General features: G+C 42.9%; 1 protein-coding gene across 2 annotated transcripts in view; it reads right to left on the bottom strand.

The window, feature by feature from the left end:
* Positions 1-665: 665 nt before the first annotated feature.
* Positions 666-18,691, bottom strand: part of LOC112241313 (junctophilin-1) — an 80,904-nt gene continuing 62,878 nt past the window's right edge. The window contains exons 5-8 of one of the 2 annotated variants that reach the window (XM_042298684.1): positions 6,130-6,332; positions 5,533-6,096; positions 1,330-1,426; positions 666-1,194 (exon numbers count right to left, since the gene is read on the bottom strand). In XM_042298684.1, the coding sequence (XP_042154618.1) occupies positions 1,346-1,426; positions 5,533-6,096; positions 6,130-6,332 (848 nt within the window). In that variant the 3' untranslated portion in view covers positions 666-1,194; positions 1,330-1,345. Of the gene's footprint in view, positions 1,195-1,329; positions 1,427-5,532; positions 6,333-18,691 lie in introns of both variants that reach the window. The other variant, XM_042298683.1, reaches the window with a different exon arrangement.

Below are 18,691 nucleotides of genomic sequence, written 5' to 3'. Positions count from 1 at the left end.
AAGGACAGACAGAAACAGGACAGAGGATAGACAGAAGGAAGGACAGAAGGACAGACAGAAGGACAGACAGAAACAGGACAGAGGATAGACAGAAGGAAGGACAGACAGAAGGACAGAAGGACAGACAGAAACAGGACAGAAGGACAGAGGATAGATAGAAGGACAGACAGAAACAGGACAGAGGATAGACAGAAGGAAGGACAGACAGAAGGACAGAAGGACAGACAGAAACAGGACAGAAGGACAGAGGATAGATAGAAGGACAGACAGAAACAGGACAGAGGATAGACAGAAGGAAGGACAGACAGAAGGACAGAAGGACAGAAGGACAGACAGAAGGACAGACAGAAACAGGACAGAGGATAGACAGAAGGAAGGACAGACAGAAGGACAGAAGGACAGACAGAAACAGGACAGAAGGACAGAGGATAGATAGAAGGACAGACAGAAACAGGACAGAAAGACAGGACAGAAGGACAGACAGAAACAGGACAGAGGATAAACAGAAGGACAGACAGAAACAGGACAGAAGGACAGACAGAAGGATAGACAGAAACAGGACAGAGGATAAACAGAAGGACAGACAGAAACAGGACAGAAGGACAGACAGAAACAGGACAGAGGATAGACAGAAGAACAGACAGAAGGACAGAAGGACAGACAGAAACAGGACAGAAGGACAGACAGAAACAGGACAGAAACAGGACAGACAGAAGGACAGACAGAAACAGGACAGAAAGACAGGACAGAAGGACAGACAGAAGGAGTGTCCATGCACGAGCAGAGCATAGAGCTCACTGCTTGGGTCAGCAGACGTGTGTTTCAATTACTTAATTTTGTCCTGTGTGTGTGTGTGTGTGTGTGTGTGTGTGTGTGTGTGGTGTGTGTGTGGTGTGTGTGTGTGTGTGTGTGTGTGTGTGTGTGTGGTGTGTGTGTGTGTTTACATTTTCTGTTGTAGTGTTTTTACTATCTCTCTCAGACATGTCAGTTTGTTCTTCCACAGGCTCCAGAGGAGAGTATTATGATCAGGCAGGGCTGTGGACGACCCAGGACAGGCTGCAGGTCCTTCTCTCCTGCCTCTCCTGTTTCTCTCCTATGTCACACAGCTGTTTCCCAAGCTCCTGCGGCCTCACCCCGAGTCTGACTGCCGCCATTTAGAATTTTGATGGGCCGGCACCGGTTGCCATGGCATCACTGAGGGGGTCAAACACAGTTGAGATGGGGTATCATTGATTAGTTATTAACTGATTGGACTGGGAAGGGAAGTAACAAACATGTTGTATGGTCATTTCGATTTTTAGAAAAACTACAACTTTAAACGGAGGTTACCTGAGAAACAGGACCATCATGTCAGGAAGTGAACAAATATGATCGCTAGGCCGATATTCAACAGCATCACCATAGCAACCAGGATAGAGTTAGGAGCCTGCAAGACAACGTAAAGGAGAGTTAGGAGAGAGAACACTCAACTGACACATCCCATAATTATGCAAATCATCTCTTTACAGTCGGGACTTTAACAGGAATAAGATAAATAATAGTTAATTATGCAAATCATCTCTTTACAGTCGGGACTTTAACAGGAATAAGATAAATAATAGTTAATTATGCAAATCATCTCTTTACAGTCGGGACTTTAACAGGAATAAGATAAATAATAGTTAATTATGCAAATCATCTCTTTACAGTCGGGACTTTAACAGGAATAAGATAAATAATAGTTAATTATTCAAATCATCTCTTTACAGTCGGGACTTTAACAGGAATAAGATAAATAATAGTTAATTATGCAAATCATCTCTTTACAGTCGGGACTTTAACAGGAATAAGATAAATAATTGTTCACTCCCTATAGATAAACAAATAATGATATAAATAACAATAATTTCAATGCAGCCTTATGTCTAACTATCGCAACACACTCAGTGATGGAGACAGGATTTTGTTTACTGAGGTAACTATGGGGTAGCTTGGTGATCAGCAAGGGGTAGCTTGGTGATTAGGTAGCGGTAGCTTGGTGATTAGGGATAACTATAGGGTAGCTTGGTGATTAGGTAGGGGTAGCTATGGGGTAGCTTGGTGATTAGTTAGGGGTAACTATGGGGTAGCTTGGTGATTAGGTAGGGGTAGCTATGGGGTAGCTTGGTGATTAGGGATAACTATAGGGTAGCTTGGTGATTAGGTAGGGGTAGCTATGGGGTAGCTTGGTGATTAGTTAGGGGTAACTATGGGGTAGCTTGGTGATTAGGTAGGGGTAGCTTGGTGATTAGGTAGGGATAACTATAGGGTAGCTTGGTGATTAGTTAGGGGTAACTATGGGGTAGCTTGGTGATTAGGTAGGGGTAGCTTGGTGATTAGGTAGGGGTAGCTATGGGGTAGCTTGGTGATTAGGTAGGGGTAGCTATGGGGTAGCTTGGTGATTAGGTAGGGGTAACTATGGGGTAGCTTCGTGATTCGTTAGGGGTAGCTATGGGGTAGCTTTGTGATTAGCTAGGGGTAACCATGGGGTAGGTTGGTGATTAGGTAGGGGTAGCTTGGTGATTAGGTATGGGTGGCTATGGGGTAGCTTGGTGATTAGGTAGGGGTAACTATGGGGTTGCTTGGTGATTAGGTAGGGGTAGCTATGGGGTAGCTTTGTGATTAGGTATGGGTAGCTTGGTGATTAGGTAGGGGTAGCTATGGGGTAGGTTGGTGATTAGGTAGGGGTAGCTATGGGGTAGCTTCGTGATTAGGTAAGGGTAGCTATGGGGTAGCTTTGTGATTAGGTAGGGGTAGCTTGGTGATTAGGTAGGGGTAGCTATGGGGTAGCTTGGTGATTAGGTAGGGGTAGCTATGGGGTAGCTTGGTGATTAGGTAGGGGTAGCTTGGTGATTAGGTAGGGGTAGCTATGGGGTAGCTTGGTGATTAGGTAGGGGTAGCTATGGGGTAGCTTGGTGATTAGGTAGGGGTAACTATGGGGAAGCTTGGTGATTAGGTAGGGGTAACTATGGGGTAGCTTGGTGCTTAGGTAGGGGTAGCTATGGGGTAGCTTGGTGATTAGGTAGGGGTAACTATGGGGTAGCTTCGTGATTCGTTAGGGGTAGCTATGGGGTAGCTTTTTGATTAGCTAGGGGTAACCATGGGGTAGGTTGGTGATTAGGTAGGGGTAGCTTGGTGATTAGGTATGGGTGGCTATGGGGTAGCTTGGTGATTAGGTAGGGGTAACTATGGGGTTGCTTGGTGATTAGGTAGGGGTAGCTATGGGGTAGCTTTGTGATTAGGTAGGGGTAGCTTGGTGATTAGGTAGGGGTAGCTATGGGGTAGCTTGGTGATTAGGTAGGGGTAGCTATGGGGTAGCTTGGTGATTAGGTAGGGGTAACTATGGGGTAGCTTCGTGATTAGGTAAGGGTAGCTATGGGGTAGATTTGTGATTAGGTAGGGGTAGCTTGGTGATTAGGTAGGGGTAGCTATGGGTAGCTTGGTGATTAGGTAGGGGTAGCTATGGGGTAGCTTGGTGATTAGGTAGGGGTAACTATGGGGAAGCTTGGTGATTAGGTAGGGGTAACTATGGGGTAGCTTGGTGCTTAGGTAGGGGTAGCTATGGGGTAGCTTGGTGATTAGGTAGAGGTAACTATGGGGTAGCTTGGTGATTAGGTAGTGGTAACCATGGGGTAGGTTGGTGATTAGGTAGGGGTAGCTTGGTGATTAGGTATGGGTGGCTATGGGGTAGCTTGGTGATTAGGTAGGGGTAACTATGGGGTAACTTGGTGCTTAGGTAGGGGTAACTATGGGGTAGCTTTGTGATTAGGTAGAGGTAACTATGGGGTAGCTTGGTGATTAGGTAGGGGTAGCTATGGGGTAGCTTGGTGATTAGGTAGGGGTAACTATGGGGTAGCTTGGTGATTAGGTAGGGGTAACTATGGGGTAGCTTGGTGCTTAGGTAGTGGTAGCTATGGGGTAGCTTGGTGATTAGGTAGAGGTAACTATGGGGTAGCTTGGTGATTAGGTAGTGGTAACCATGGGGTAGGTTGGTGATTAGGTAGGGGTAGCTTGGTGATTAGGTATGGGTGGCTATGGGGTAGCTTGGTGATTAGGTAGGGGTTGCTATGGGGTAGCTCGGTGATTAGGTAGGGGTAGCTATGGGGTAGCTTGGTGATTAGGAATGGGTGGCTATGGGGTAGCTTTGTGATTAGGTAGGGGTAACTATGGGGTAGCTTGGTGATTAGGTAGGGGTAGCTTGGTGATTAGGTAGGGGTTGCTATGGGGTAGCTTGGTGATTAGGTATGGGTGGCTATGGGGTAGCTTTGTGATTAGGTAGGGGTAGCTATGGGGTAGCTTGGTGATTAGGTAGGGGTAACTATGGGGTAGCTTGGTGATTAGGTAGGGGTAGCTATGGGGTAGCTTGTTGATTAGGTAGGGGTAACTATGGGGTAGCTTGGTGATTAGGTAGGGGTAGCTTGGTGATTAGGTAGGGGTAACTATGGGGTAGCTTTGTGATTCGTTAGGGGTAGCTATGGGGTAGCTTTGTGATTAGCTAGGGGTAGCTTGGTGATTAAGTAGGGGTAACTATGGGGTAGCTTCGTGATTAGGTAGGGGTAGCTATGGGGTAGCTTTGTGATTAGGTAGGGGTAGCTTGGTGATTAGGTAGGGGTAACTATGGGGTAGCTTCATGATTAGGTAGGGGTAGCTATGGGGTAGCTTTGTGATTAGGTAGGGATATCTATGGGGTAGCTTGGTGATTAGGTAGGGGTAACTATGGGGTAACTTGGTGATTAGGTAGGGGTAACTATGGGGTTGCTTGGTGATTAGGTAGGGGTTGCTATGGGTTAGCTCGGTGATTAGGTAGGGGTAACTATGGGGTAGCTTGGTGACTAGGTAGGGGTAGCTATGGCGTAGCTTGGTGATTAGGTAGGGGTAGCTATGGCGTAGCTTGGTGATTAGGTAGGGGTAGCTATGGGGTAGCTTGGTGATTAGGTAGGGGTAGCTATGGCGTAGCTTGGTGATTAGGTAGGGGTAGCTATTGCCTTTCCACCTTTCTCTCTCTCCTCTGCCTGGGCCGTATGTATCAAGCATCTAGGATCAGGCCCCCTGCCCCTCTCCATGTAATCATTATGTAATGATAATTACATAATTATCATTATCAATAATTACATAATTATCATTATCCATGTAATTCATTATGATCTAGGATCAGGTCCTCCTCTCCATGTAATCTGATTCATTATGATCTAGGATCAGGTCCTCCTCTCCATGTAATCTGAATCATTATGATCTAGGATCAGTCCCCTCCTCTCCATGTAATCTGATTCATTATGATCTAGGACCAGTCCCCCCCATCTTCTCCATGTAATCTGATTCATTATGATCTCGGATCAGGTCCTCCTCTCCATGTAATCTGATTCATTATGATCTAGGATCAGTCCCCTCCTCTCCATGTAATCTGAATCATTATGATCTAGGATCAGTCCCCTCCTCTCCATGTAATCTGATTCATTATGATCTAAAAGGCTGATCTTAGATCAGCTCTCCCACTATGAGACGCTGTATACTTACATGCTCTTCCTCATTCCCCTCAGCCATCTCCATACTGGCCTTCTTGGTCTCTGCCAGGCTCTTTGGTTTTAGCGAATCCTGCTTCCTGAGTTTGCACGGTTCGCTGGTGGGCGTCGGCTTGGGGGTTGGCGGGGCCATCCGTGCCAGGGTCAGTTGACTGGGCTCCTCGTCCTCCTCAGGCTCAGGTTCCGGGGGCAGGGGTCCCCTGGAGGGGGCTTTGACGTAGTAGCTATGGTACTGGGAGTGGAGTTGTCCCACTCCATTAACAGAACCCACCACCGTCTGCGGAGCAGCAGCCTGGGGAGGTGGTGCGTTGGTGGGGCCGGGCTCCGGGGCCTTGGGGGGTCTGGCTGGAGCCTCCTCGTATCTCATCTGGGAAGAGGGAGCAGCAGCTCTTGAAGGCTCGGCAGCGACGGAGACCCTCTCCTCTTTACTCAACTTTCTGCTCGACCGCTCCTCCTTGCTAATCTTAAGGCCCGGCTTCTCCTCTTTGCTGGCCTTACGACTGTGTGATGATTCGTCCTTGCTGGCCTTGCGACTGTGTGATGATTCGTCCTTGCTGGCCTTGCGACTGTGTGATGATTCGTCCTTGCTGGCATTGCGACTGTGTGATGATTCGTCCTTACTGATCTTGCAGGAGGCGGAGGTGGAGACGCTGTTGCTGTGCGGTCTCTTCTTGCTGTGGGGCGATGGAGGAGGGGTGGGCCCGGGGGTCTGGGCGGTGCTGGTGGGGTTGTCCTCCTTCTTCTCTTCAGCAGGATCTACTGCCTCCATGAATGCCTGCTTGATATAGTCAGGACCTATAGGGGAGACAGACAGAGACACAACTCATGTTGATTCAATTAATACACTCTTACATGCAATATGAAACCACCATGTGTATGAAATATTAGAGGGTGTCGTGGGGTGCAGTAACAGAGACCCCATTACAATTAACAGGTATGAACCTTTGATTTGATTTGATCAATCATTCATCTGGTGGTGGTGAAAACAACACACAGATACATAGCTATAGACACACACACACACACACACACGCACGCACGCACATACGCACGCACACACACACACACGCACACACACACGGAAACACACACACGCACGCACACACACGCACACGCTCCTGTCTAGATTAGTAGAACAGAGCTCAGCTATCCACTGCTCCTGTCTAGATTAGTAGAACAGAGCTCAGCTATCTGCTATCCACTGCTCCTGTCTAGATTAGTAGAACAGAGCTCAGCTATCTGCTATCCACTGCTCCTGTCTAGATTAGTAGAACAGAGCTCAGCTATCTGCTATCCACTGCTCCTGTCTAGATTAGTAGAACAGAGCTCAGCTATCCACTGCTCCTGTCTAGATTAGTAGAACAGAGCTCAGCTATCTGCTATCCACTGCTCCTGTCTAGATTAGTAGAACAGAGCTCAGCTATCCACTGCTGTTTCATTTGTCTGGAATGGAGAACTAAGAATTATCATCTTGACAATGTAGACTCAACATTGTAATGAAGGTATGTATTTCTATCAACAAGTTATCATAGTCTACTATACACCACTTTAACTACCACCCTTAACCACCACCCTTAACTAAAACCGTTAACTATCACCCTTAACCACCACCTTAACTACCACCCTAACTATCACCCTTAACCACCACCTTAACTACCACACTAACTATCACCTTTAACCACCACCTTAACTACAACCCTTAACTAAAACCCTTAACTACCACCCTTAACTACCACCCCTAACTACCTTAACTACAACCCTTAACTAAAACGCTTAACTATCACCCTTAACCACCACCTTAACTACCACCCTTAACTACCACCCTTAACTACCACCCTTAACTACAATCCTGACTGGTTGCATCACTGCCCGGTATGGCAACAGCTCAGCCTCCGACCGCAAGACACTACAGAGGATAGTTTGTACGGCCCAGTACATCACCGGGGTCAAGCTTCCTGCCATCCTGACCTCTATACCAGGTGGTGTCAGAGGAAGGCCCTAAAAATGGTCAAATACTCCCGCCACCCTAGTCATAGACTGTTCTCTCTGCTACCACACGGCAAGCGGTACCGGAGCACCAAGTCTAGGTCCAAGAGGCTTCTAAAACAGCTCCAACCCCCACCATATTATGCAGAAATACGCACGGTGTCTCCAGTTCGAGCCAGGACGCATTGTGCCAGCTCTACATCAGATCTCCAGTGCGCCTCCACAGTTCAGTATGTCCTGTGTCTCCTTCCCGCACTGAGGTGCGTGTCACCAGCCCGGTACCACCAGTGCCGGCACCACGCACCAGGTATCCAGTGCGCTGCCACAGTCCAGAGCTTCCGGCGACAGTTCCCAGTCCGGGGACTCCAGCGACAGTCCCCAGTCCGGGGCCTCCAGAAACGGTCCCCAGTTCGGGGCCTCCAGCAACGGTCCCCAGTTCGGGGCCTCCAGCAACGGTCCCCAGTTCGGGGCCTCCAGAAACGGTCCCCAGTTCGGGGCCTCCAGCAACGGTCCCCAGTTCGGGGCCTCCAGCAACGGTCCCCAGTTCGCGGTCTCCGTCGATGATCCACGGTTCGGTTCTACAAAGGCGGCGGGATCAGCGTAAAGAAGGGGGGGCGGCGTCCAGAACCAGAGCCGCCACCGAGGTTAGATGCCCACCCAGACCCTCCCCTATAGGTAGGTTTAGGTTTGCGGCCGGGAGTCTGCACCTTTGGGGGGGGTATTGTCTAGGATTTTGTAAGTCGAGGGGTTTTTGTATTTCTATGTTGGCCTGGTATGGTTCCCAATCAGAGACAGCTGTTTATCGTTGTCTCTGATTGGGGATCATATTTAGGTAGCCATTTCCTTTTGGTGTTTGTGGGTTCTTGTCCTATGTGTAGTTGCCTGTCAGCACTCATTTGTTTTGCCTCACGTGTCGTTTTGTTATTTTGGTTAGTTTGTTCAGTGTTTATTCTTAATATAATAAAGAATGTACGCATACCACGCTGTGCCTTGGTCCGATCCTTATAACGAACGTGACACTAATAATTTATCTGTGGATCTACAATCCTCTGGTGACACAGAAATGTAAAGTTGTGTATCGTCTACGTAGCAGTGAAAATCAATGCTGTGTTTTCTGATAACGCTGCCAAGGGGTAACATATATAAATGGAACAATACCAGACTGATAACACTGCCAAGAGGTAACATATATAAATGGAACAATACCAGACTGATAACACTGCCAAGAGGTAACATATATAAATGGAACAATACCAGACTGATAACACTGCCAAGGGGTAACATATATAAATGGAACAATACCAGACTGATAACACTGCCAAGGGGTAACATATATAAATGGAACAATACCAGACTGATAACACTGCCAAGGGGTAACATATATAAATGGAACAATACCAGACTGATAACACTGCCAAGGGGTAACATATATAAATGGAACAATACCAGACTGATAACACTGCCAAGGGGTAACATATATAAATGGAACAATACCAGACTGATAACACTGCCAAGGGGTAACATATATAAATGGAACAATACCAGACTGATAACACTGCCAAGGGGTAACATATATAAATGGAACAATACCAGACTGATAACACTGCCAAGGGGTAACATATATAAATGGAACAATACCAGACTGATAACACTGCCAAGGGGTAACATATATAAATGGAACAATACCAGACTGATAACACTGCCAAGAGGTAACATATATAAATGGAACAATACCAGACTGATAACACTGCCAAGGGGTAACATATATAAATGGAACAATACCAGACTGATAACACTGCCAAGGGGTAACATATATAAATGGAACAATACCAGACTGATAACACTGCCAAGGGGTAACATATATAAATGGAACAATACCAGACTGATAACACTGCCAAGGGGTAACATATATAATGGAACAATACCAGACTGATAACACTGTCAAGGGGTAACATATATAAATGGAACAATACCAGACTGATAACACTGCCAAGGGGTAACATATATAATGGAACAATACCAGACTGATAACACTGCCAAGGGGTAACATATATAATGGAACAATACCAGACTGATAACACTGCCAAGGGGTAACATATATAAATGGAACAATACCAGACTGATAACACTGCCAAGGGGTAACATATATAAATGGAACAATACCAGACTGATAACACTGCCAAGGGGTAACATATATAAATGGAACAATACCAGACTGATAACACTGCCAAGGGGTAACATATATAAATGGAACAATACCAGACTGATAACACTGCCAAGGGGTAACATATATAAATGGAACAATACCAGACTGATAACACTGTCAAGGGGTAACATATATAAATGGAACAATACCAGACTGATAACACTGCCAAGGGGTAACATATATAAATGGAACAATACCAGACTGATAACACTGCCAAGGGGTAACATATATAAATGGAACAATACCAGACTGATAACACTGCCAAGGGGTAACATATATAAATGGAACAATACCAGACCCAGAATCGAACCTCGCAGAACGCCACATGATATGTATTTTCTCTGAGTTATGTTCACCAAGGGTGACAAAAAACTCTCGCCCGGTTTAATAGGTCCTAAACCAATTTAGAACTGGACCGGAGAGGCCAAGCCACCTCTCCAGTCTGTCCAGAAGGACATCATGGTCAGCAGTGTCGAATGCAGCACTTAAATCTAAGATTACAAGGACAGAGAGCTGTTTGGCATCTGCGTTGGCTCTGGGATCATTTATCACTTGAACTAAGGCTGTCTCTGTGCTGTGGTGGACACCAAAACCAGAATGGAAAACAGTTGGCACATAAAACATATTGTAGCTGTTTGAACACCAATTTCTCCAGAATTTGGCTGAAGAATGGCCGGCTGAAGATTAGGTGAACATTTCTAAGAACTGGAAGACTCTAGATGACTTTCCTTCAGAAAGGGTTTCACCAGAGCAGTTTATAGTGCCGTGGGGGAAATGCCTTTTGAAACAGGAAGTGATTAACAATAGCGTGCACTTCATCAGATGTGCAATGAAAAACAGTTTTGTAGAAGGTGGTGGGGGATAGGATGGAGGAGGCAGGTAGAAGACATACGTTGTGATATCACTTTCCTGAGCATGTCTGTGTCAACCAGGGAAAATACATCCATAGTTCCTTTTGCGTGGTCGGCTAGGACTCATATCATCAAACTTGTCATCAGGTCTAGACTGATACCCAGCCTGACGTTGCTTATCTTCTCTGAAATATGCAGAAAACACATCATATTTAGATGTGGAGGAAAGTCCACATAGATCTTTGCAGGGTAGGATTGATCAAACAATCAATTATTCTGATTAATAGTGATCTAGTTTGTAAAATGAGCCCGTCTGGCATTTCTAATGGCCTTCTTATATATCTTATCTCGCAAACTCATCATATTTAGATGTGGATGATTTTAACATCGTGGCATTTCTACATGAGTTGATATGCTTTCCCAGCTAACACACTGAGGAAAAAAAAAAGGGTTGATCAAAGCGGAACGAAGGCGGGATCTGAATAGCAGAGTGGGCGTTTACTTCCTGATTCTGCTGTATTGTATTGGCCGATTCTGCTGTCAAATGTATTGGCCGCTAGTCGGTGAATCTGTGCGTGACAATATTCTGTTCCAGATTGAGCAGATTGAAAATGCTCCAGCCTGAATACACATGTTGTCAAATAACATTTTGAAAAGTGGAACACTAGTCAAAGGGCCCCCTGGTATCTAGTCAAAGGCCCCCTGGTATCTAGTCAAAGGGCCCCCTGGTCTGTAGTCAAAGGGCCCCCTGGTATCTAGTCAAATGGCCCCCTGGTATCTAGTCAAAGGCCCCCCTGGTATCTATGTAAAGGGCCCCCCTGGTCTGTAGTCAAAGTGCCCCCCTGGTATCTAGTCAAAGGGTCACACCTGGTATCTAGTCAAAGGGCCCCCACTGGCACCAGCTCCCATTTTGAAAAGCTGCTGTTGCTCTGACAAATTGTTGCTATGTTGACATCATAATCTGTTGTTTCAAAATGATTTGAATGTTGTACCTGGTATGTGTGTGTGTCTGTATACTTGGTTTGTCTTTTGATATACGAGGTGATATACAGTGAACTGAATCATGTCGACCTCTTGACCACGGTGATGCGAGACTCACATCTCCTATAATCTGGCCATGTTATCGGCCATGACGTCAGTGTTGTAGTTACTGTTGTGTTATCGTCTCTGCCAGGGAATGACAAGTTAGAGTCAGCTGACCCCGTGTTCCAGAACTAGATTTTAAATACGTCCCAAATGAAAACATCACAGGACGTCCGCTGACTGCGTTTATCTCAGCGTTGATCACATGACAGACAGATAACCTGCCAAGCATGCCTGTTAATACAGGGTCTCTAATACAGGCCCAGCTACTACTAATAACCACGCATGACTGTGCTGAAATAAACACACTCCATCTGAACATACCTGGCTGTGGCTGTGTCCCAAATGGCATCCTATACTCGATATAGTGCACTACTTTGACCAGAGCCCTATGTTTATACCAGGGTTCTGGTCATGAACAAAGTGACAAAGTGTTTATTTTTTTATCTGGCGTTAGTTAGTACGTGAGGCTGAGCTTCAGGGCATAACACCAATCGCTAAATACACACCAAGTTCACGTCGAATCTACTGAGGCAAAAAAAGAACAATGTTGGAGTTGAATTCAATAAGACGAAAGCTGTGAAATGGGGGGTAAGGGCCAGAACAGTAATGTTAGGGAAAGTCTTGGTAAGGTGATAAAAGAGGGTGATTGTGTTGCCGGCTGTGTGATGATTGTGAGGCGCTATACACAACTGAGAGTCACAAGACAGGGGATGTCAAAATGGTGTGTCAAGGGAACAGCAGCCTACTGTTCAGATGGAACAGCAGCCGAACTGAATCTGCACAATGACTGTAGGTCTATAACCTCTCACATAGTCTAATATAATATCAACTCTAGGTTTATAACCTCTCACATAGTCTAATATAATATTAACTCTAGGTTTATAACCTCTCATATAGGTCTATAACCTCTCACATAGTCTAATATAATATTAACTCTAGGTTTATAACCTCTCACATAGTTAATATTATATTAGACTCTAGGTTTATAACCTCTCATATAGTCTAATATAATATTAACTCTAGGTTTATAACCTCTCATATCGTCTAATATAATATTAACTCTAGGTCTATAACCTCTCATATAGGTCTATAACCTCTCATATAGGTTTATAACCTCTCACATAGTCTAATATAATATTAACTCTAGGTTTATAACCTCTCACATAGTCTAATATAATATTAACTCTAGGTTTATAACCTCTCACATAGTCTAATATAATATTAACTCTAGGTCTATAACCTCTCACATAGTCTAATATAATATTAACTCTAGGTTTATAACCTCTCACATAGTCTAATATAATATTAACTCTAGGTCTATAACCTCTCATATAGGTCTATAACCTCTCACATAGTCTAATATAATATTAACTCTAGGTCTATAACCTCTCACATAGTCTGATATAATATTAACTATAGGTCTATAACCTCTCATATAGTCTAATATAATATTAACTCTAGGTTTATAACCTCTCACATAGTCTAATATAATATTAACTCTAGGTCTATAACCTCTCATATAGTCTAATATAATATTAACTCTAGGTCTATAACCTCTCATATAGTCTAATATAATATTAACTCTAGGTCTATAACCTCTCATATAGTCTAATATAATATTAACTCTGGGTCTATAACCTCTCATATAGTCTAATATAATATTAACTCTAGGTCTATAACCTCTCATATAGTCTAATATAATATTAACTCTAGGTCTATAACCTCTCATATAGTCTAATATAATATTAACTCTGCCGTAAAATGAAACACCAAATGTACATTTTGACTAAGGAAAAGAAGTGGAAAATATCGATTTATTTATTTCAGTATTTTGAGAGAATGAATACTTGTTAGGGACCGTCTATAAAGGTGCTATCTTCATCAGCGTCATAAAATGTGCATCCAAGCCGAAATTAAATCTTATCAGAAAACATGTTGGGTCACTATCACTGATTTTAATTTCCTTAAAACCGGTCAAACTGATGTCATTTGAAAATGTTGAAAATTTATGTTTTTGTTGTTATTGTTGAGGCATTGCATTTTCTCCCCGGTCCCTAAATGTCTGCTGCGTGAGAGAAGCAGAGATGATCGTTTTCTAGGGCAGGAATGACATCAGAAAATAAATCCTGCACTCCGTTCAAAAAAAAATCGCTCTGCTGTCTCTGACTGTACACTGCATTTTCTATCTGACTACCTGCAGGTTAGAGTCGGGTGTGGGCCTCAGATTTGCGGGTGAACAAACAACGTGGACTGCATCACTAGCTGGTACAGTGACAGTATAAAGAACTGACAGAATTCTCCCACACAAACAAACCTGTCAAACCTCACTCTTTCTCCTTTCCCTCTATTCTCTATCCTTCTTTTCCAACCTCTCTCTTCCTCTATCATTCTCTGCACTCTTCATCCTCCTAGTAATACAGTAGTATAGTAATACAGTAGTATAGTAATACAGTACAGTAAAGTAGTATAGTAATGCAGTACAGTAAAGTAGTATAGTAATACAGTACAGTAAAGTAGTATAGTAATACAGTACAGCAAAGTAGTACAGTAATACAGTAAAGTAGTATAGTAATACAGTACAGCAAAGTAGTATAGTAATACAGTATAGTAATACAGTAGTATAGTAATACAGTATAGTAACACAGTAGTATAGTAATACAGTATAGTAATACAGTAGTATAGTAATACAGTACAGTAAAGTAGTATAGTAATACAGTAGTATAGTAATACAGTACAGCAAAGTAGTATAGTAATACAGTATAGTAATAGAGTAGTATAGTAATACAGTATAGTAATAGAGTAGTATAGTAATACAGCATAGTAATACAGTAGTATAGTAATACAGTACAGTAAAGTAGTATAGTAATACAGTAGTATAGTAATACAGTAGTATTACAGTAACAGCACAGTAAAGTAGCATAGTAGTATAGTAGTATAGCAATATAGTAGTACAGTAACATAGTACAGTAAAGTAGCATAGTAGTATAGTAATATAGCAGTATAGTAATAGTAGTACAGTAACATAGTACAGTTGTATAGTAATATAGTGGTATAGAAATATAGTAGTACAGTAACATAGTACAGTAAAGTAGCATAGTAGTATAGTAATATAGTAGTATAGTAATATAGTAGTACAATAGCATAGTACAGTAAAGTAGAATAGTAGTATTGTAATACAGTAGTATAGTAGTATAGTAACATAGTACAGTAAAGTGGTATAGTAATACAGTAGTATAGTAATATAGTAGTATAGTAATATAGTAGTATAGCAATACAGCAGTATAGTAATAGTAGTAGTATAATAATACAGCAGTATAATAATACAGCAGTATAGTAATAGTAGTAGTATAATAATACAGTAGTATAATAATACAACAGTATAATACTAGTAGTAGTATAATAATACAGCAGTATAGTAATAGTATAATAATACAGTAGTATAATAATACAGCAGTATAGTAATAGTATAATAATACAGTAGTATAATAATACAGCAGTATAGTAATAGTATAATAATACAGTAGTATAATAATACAGCAGTATAGTAATAGTAGTAGTATAATAATACAGTAGTATAATAATACAGCAGTATAGTAATAGTAGTAGTATAATAATACAGCAGTATAGTAATAGTAGTAGTGTAGTAATACAGTAGTATAATAATACAGCAGTATAGTAATAGTAGTAGTATAATAATACAGTAGTATAATAATACAGCAGTATAGTAATAGCAGTAGTATAATAATACAGTAGTATAATAATAGTAGTATAGTAATAGTAGTATAATAATACAGCAGTATAGTAATAGTAGTATAATAATACAGTAGTATAATAATACAGTAGTATAGTAATACAGTAGTATAGTAATATAGTAGAATAGTAATAGAGTTGTATAGTAATACAGTAGTATAATAATACAATAGTACAGTAGTATAGTTGTATAGTAACATAGCACAGTAAAGTAGTATAGTAATATAGTAGAATAGTAATAGAGTACTATAGTAATACAGTAGTACATTAATATGGTGGTATAGTAATAGAGTAGTACAGCAAGATAGTAGTAAAGTAACATAGTACAGTAAAGTAGTATAGTAATAGAGTAGTATAGTAATACAGTAGTATAACAATACAGTAGTATAGTAATACAGTAGTACAGCAATATAGTAGTATAGTAACATAGTACAATACAGTAGTATAGTAATAGAGTAGTATAGTAATAGAGTAGTATAGTAACACAGTAGTATAATAATACAGTAGTATGGTAATACCGTAGTATGGTAATACAGTAGTATAATAATACAGTCGTATAATAATACAGTAGTACAGCAATATAGTAGCATAGTAATACAGTTGTATAATAATACAGTAGTATAGTAATACAGTAGTATAGTAATACAGTAGTATTGTAATACAGTAGTATTGTAATACAATAGTATAGTAATACAGTAATATAGTAATACAGTAATATAGTAGTATTGTAATACTGTAGTGTAGTAATACAGTAGTGTAGTAATACAGTAGTATAATAATACAGTAGTATAGTACTACAGTAGTATAGTAATACAGTAGTATAATAATACAGTAGTATAGTAATACAGTAGTACTGTAATACAATAGTATAGTAATATAGTAGTATAGTAATATAGTAGTATAATAATACAGTAGAATAGTAATAGAGCTTTTGTTTCAGCCACAGATGTCAGATCGCTTCATGCTAATCCTGGGGCATGTTTCCACGCCAACACACACACACATACACACACACACATACCACAAACACACGCACTAGAGAGTCGGCACACGCTCCAACACACACATCGTTCTGATGGTTCATTCCCTAACTCCCGCTGACCTTAATGTGGGATGAAGCGCCTTAACAAGAGGAACCTAAAATCAATCAGGGTTACAGGAAGTACTGGTGTGTGTGCGTATTTTTCTCTCACATTTTTGTTGTAATTTAGCAGGCACTCTTCTCCAGAGCAATTTACAGAAGCAATTAGGGTTAAGTACTTTGCTGAAGGGCACATCGGGCAGATTTTTCACATAGTCTCCTCAGGGATTCAAACCAGAGATCTTTTGTTTACTGGCCCAACTCTCTTCACCACTAGGCTACCTGCTGCCCTAACCGTGTCTCAGTCAGCGTTTACGGACAACTCCTGCCAACAGACTGGCAGCTAATATTAAGAGAAACATTTATTCCATCTTTCATCGTACTTCACATACACATACTGACAACCACGGGTTCCTCTCACACTGGTCCCACTACACAGAACTACACTACGCCTTGACCTCTTCCCGAGTAGTGAGGTCTGGTCGCCCCGACAACCTGCCCACTCGACTCCACCCTCTCCTCCCTTCCTCCAGACCATCTCTGGAGACCTTCTCCCATTCCTCACGTCCCTCATCAACTCATCCCTGACAGCTGGCTGTGTCTCCTCTGGCTTCAAAATGGCCCGAGTTGCTGCCCTCCTCAAGAAACCAACACTAACACTTGACTCATCTGACGTCCAAAAACTACAGACAGGTATCCCTTCTTTCTTTTCTTTCCAAAACACTTGAGTGTGCTGTCTATGACCAACTCTCTCGTTATCTCTCTCAAAAACGATCTTCTTGATCCTAACCAGTCAGGCTTTAAAGGGGTCATTCAACCGAGACTGCGGCCCTCTGTGTCAAGGAGGCTCTCCGCACTGCCAATGCTGACTCTCTCTACTCTGTTCTCATCCTCGTTGATCTATCCACTGCCTTCCGACACAGTGAACCATCAGATCCCCCTCTCCAACCCCTCGGGGCTGGGCGTCTCAGGCTCTATCAGATCCTCCTCTCCACCCCCACGGGCTGGGCGTCTCAGGCTCTATCAGATCCTCCTCTCCACCCTCTCAGGGCTGGGCGTCTCAGGCTCTGAAACACTCATGGATTGCATCCTAGCTGGCAGGCCGCTCCTACCAGGTGACGTGGAGAGGACCTGTCTGCACCACATGCTCTTACTAGTGGTGTCCCCCAGGGCTCGGTTCTAGACCCTCTCCTTTTCTCTCTATACACCAAGTCACTCAGCTCCGTCGTATCGTCACATGGTCTATCCAATCATTGCTACTCGGGTGACACTCAACTACTTTTCTCCTTCCCATCTTCTGAATCCCAGGTGGCGACACGCATCTCTGGGTGCCTGGCAGATATCTCAGCTTGGAGGTCGACCCCACCACCTCAAGCTCAACCTCAATCAGACCGAGCTGTCAATCCTCCTGGGGAAGGCCTGTTCGTCGTGAGATTCATGAAATGGGTTTCCATGGCCGATCAGCCGCACACAAGCCTAAGATCACCACGCGCAATGCCAAGCATCGGCTGGAGTGGTATAAAACTCTGGCAGTCCGACGGACGAATCGCCAGGAGAACACTACCTGCTCTAATGCATAGTGCCAACATTAAAGATTGGTGACATTAAAGACATGTTTTTCATGGTTTGGGCTAGGTCCTTTAGTTTCAGTGCAGGGAAATCTTGACGCTACAGCATACAATGACATTCTAGATGATTCTATGTGGGAACAGTTTGGGGAAAGCCCTTTCCTGTTACAGAATTACAATGCCCCCATGCACAAAGCGAGGTCCATAAATAAATGGTTTGTCGAGATAAGTGTGGAAGAACTTGACTGGCCTGCACAGAGTCCTGAACTCAACCTCATTGAACACCTATGGAATGAATAGGAATGCCGACTGCGAGCCAGGCCTAATCACCCAACATCAGTGCCGACCTCACTAATGCTCTTGTGGCTGAATGGAAGCAAGTCCCCGCAGCAATGTTCCAACATCTAATGGAAAGCCTTCCCAGAAGAGTGGAGGCTGTTATAGCAGCAATGTTCCAACATCTAGTGGAAAGCCTTCCCAGAAGAGTGGAGGCTGTTATAGCAGCAATGTTCCAACATCTAGTGGAAAGCCTTCCCAGAAGAGTGGAGGCTGTTATAGCAGCAATGTTCCAACATCTAGTGGAAAGCCTTCCCAGAAGAGTGGAGGCTGTTATAGCAGCAATGTTC

The sequence above is a fragment of the Oncorhynchus tshawytscha genome, linkage group LG16 (assembly GCF_018296145.1).
Source record: "Oncorhynchus tshawytscha isolate Ot180627B linkage group LG16, Otsh_v2.0, whole genome shotgun sequence".
Classification (NCBI taxonomy): Eukaryota; Metazoa; Chordata; class Actinopteri; order Salmoniformes; family Salmonidae; genus Oncorhynchus; species Oncorhynchus tshawytscha.
Note: the sequence above shows the minus strand (reverse complement) of the source record. Positions and strands in the feature narration are given on the sequence as shown.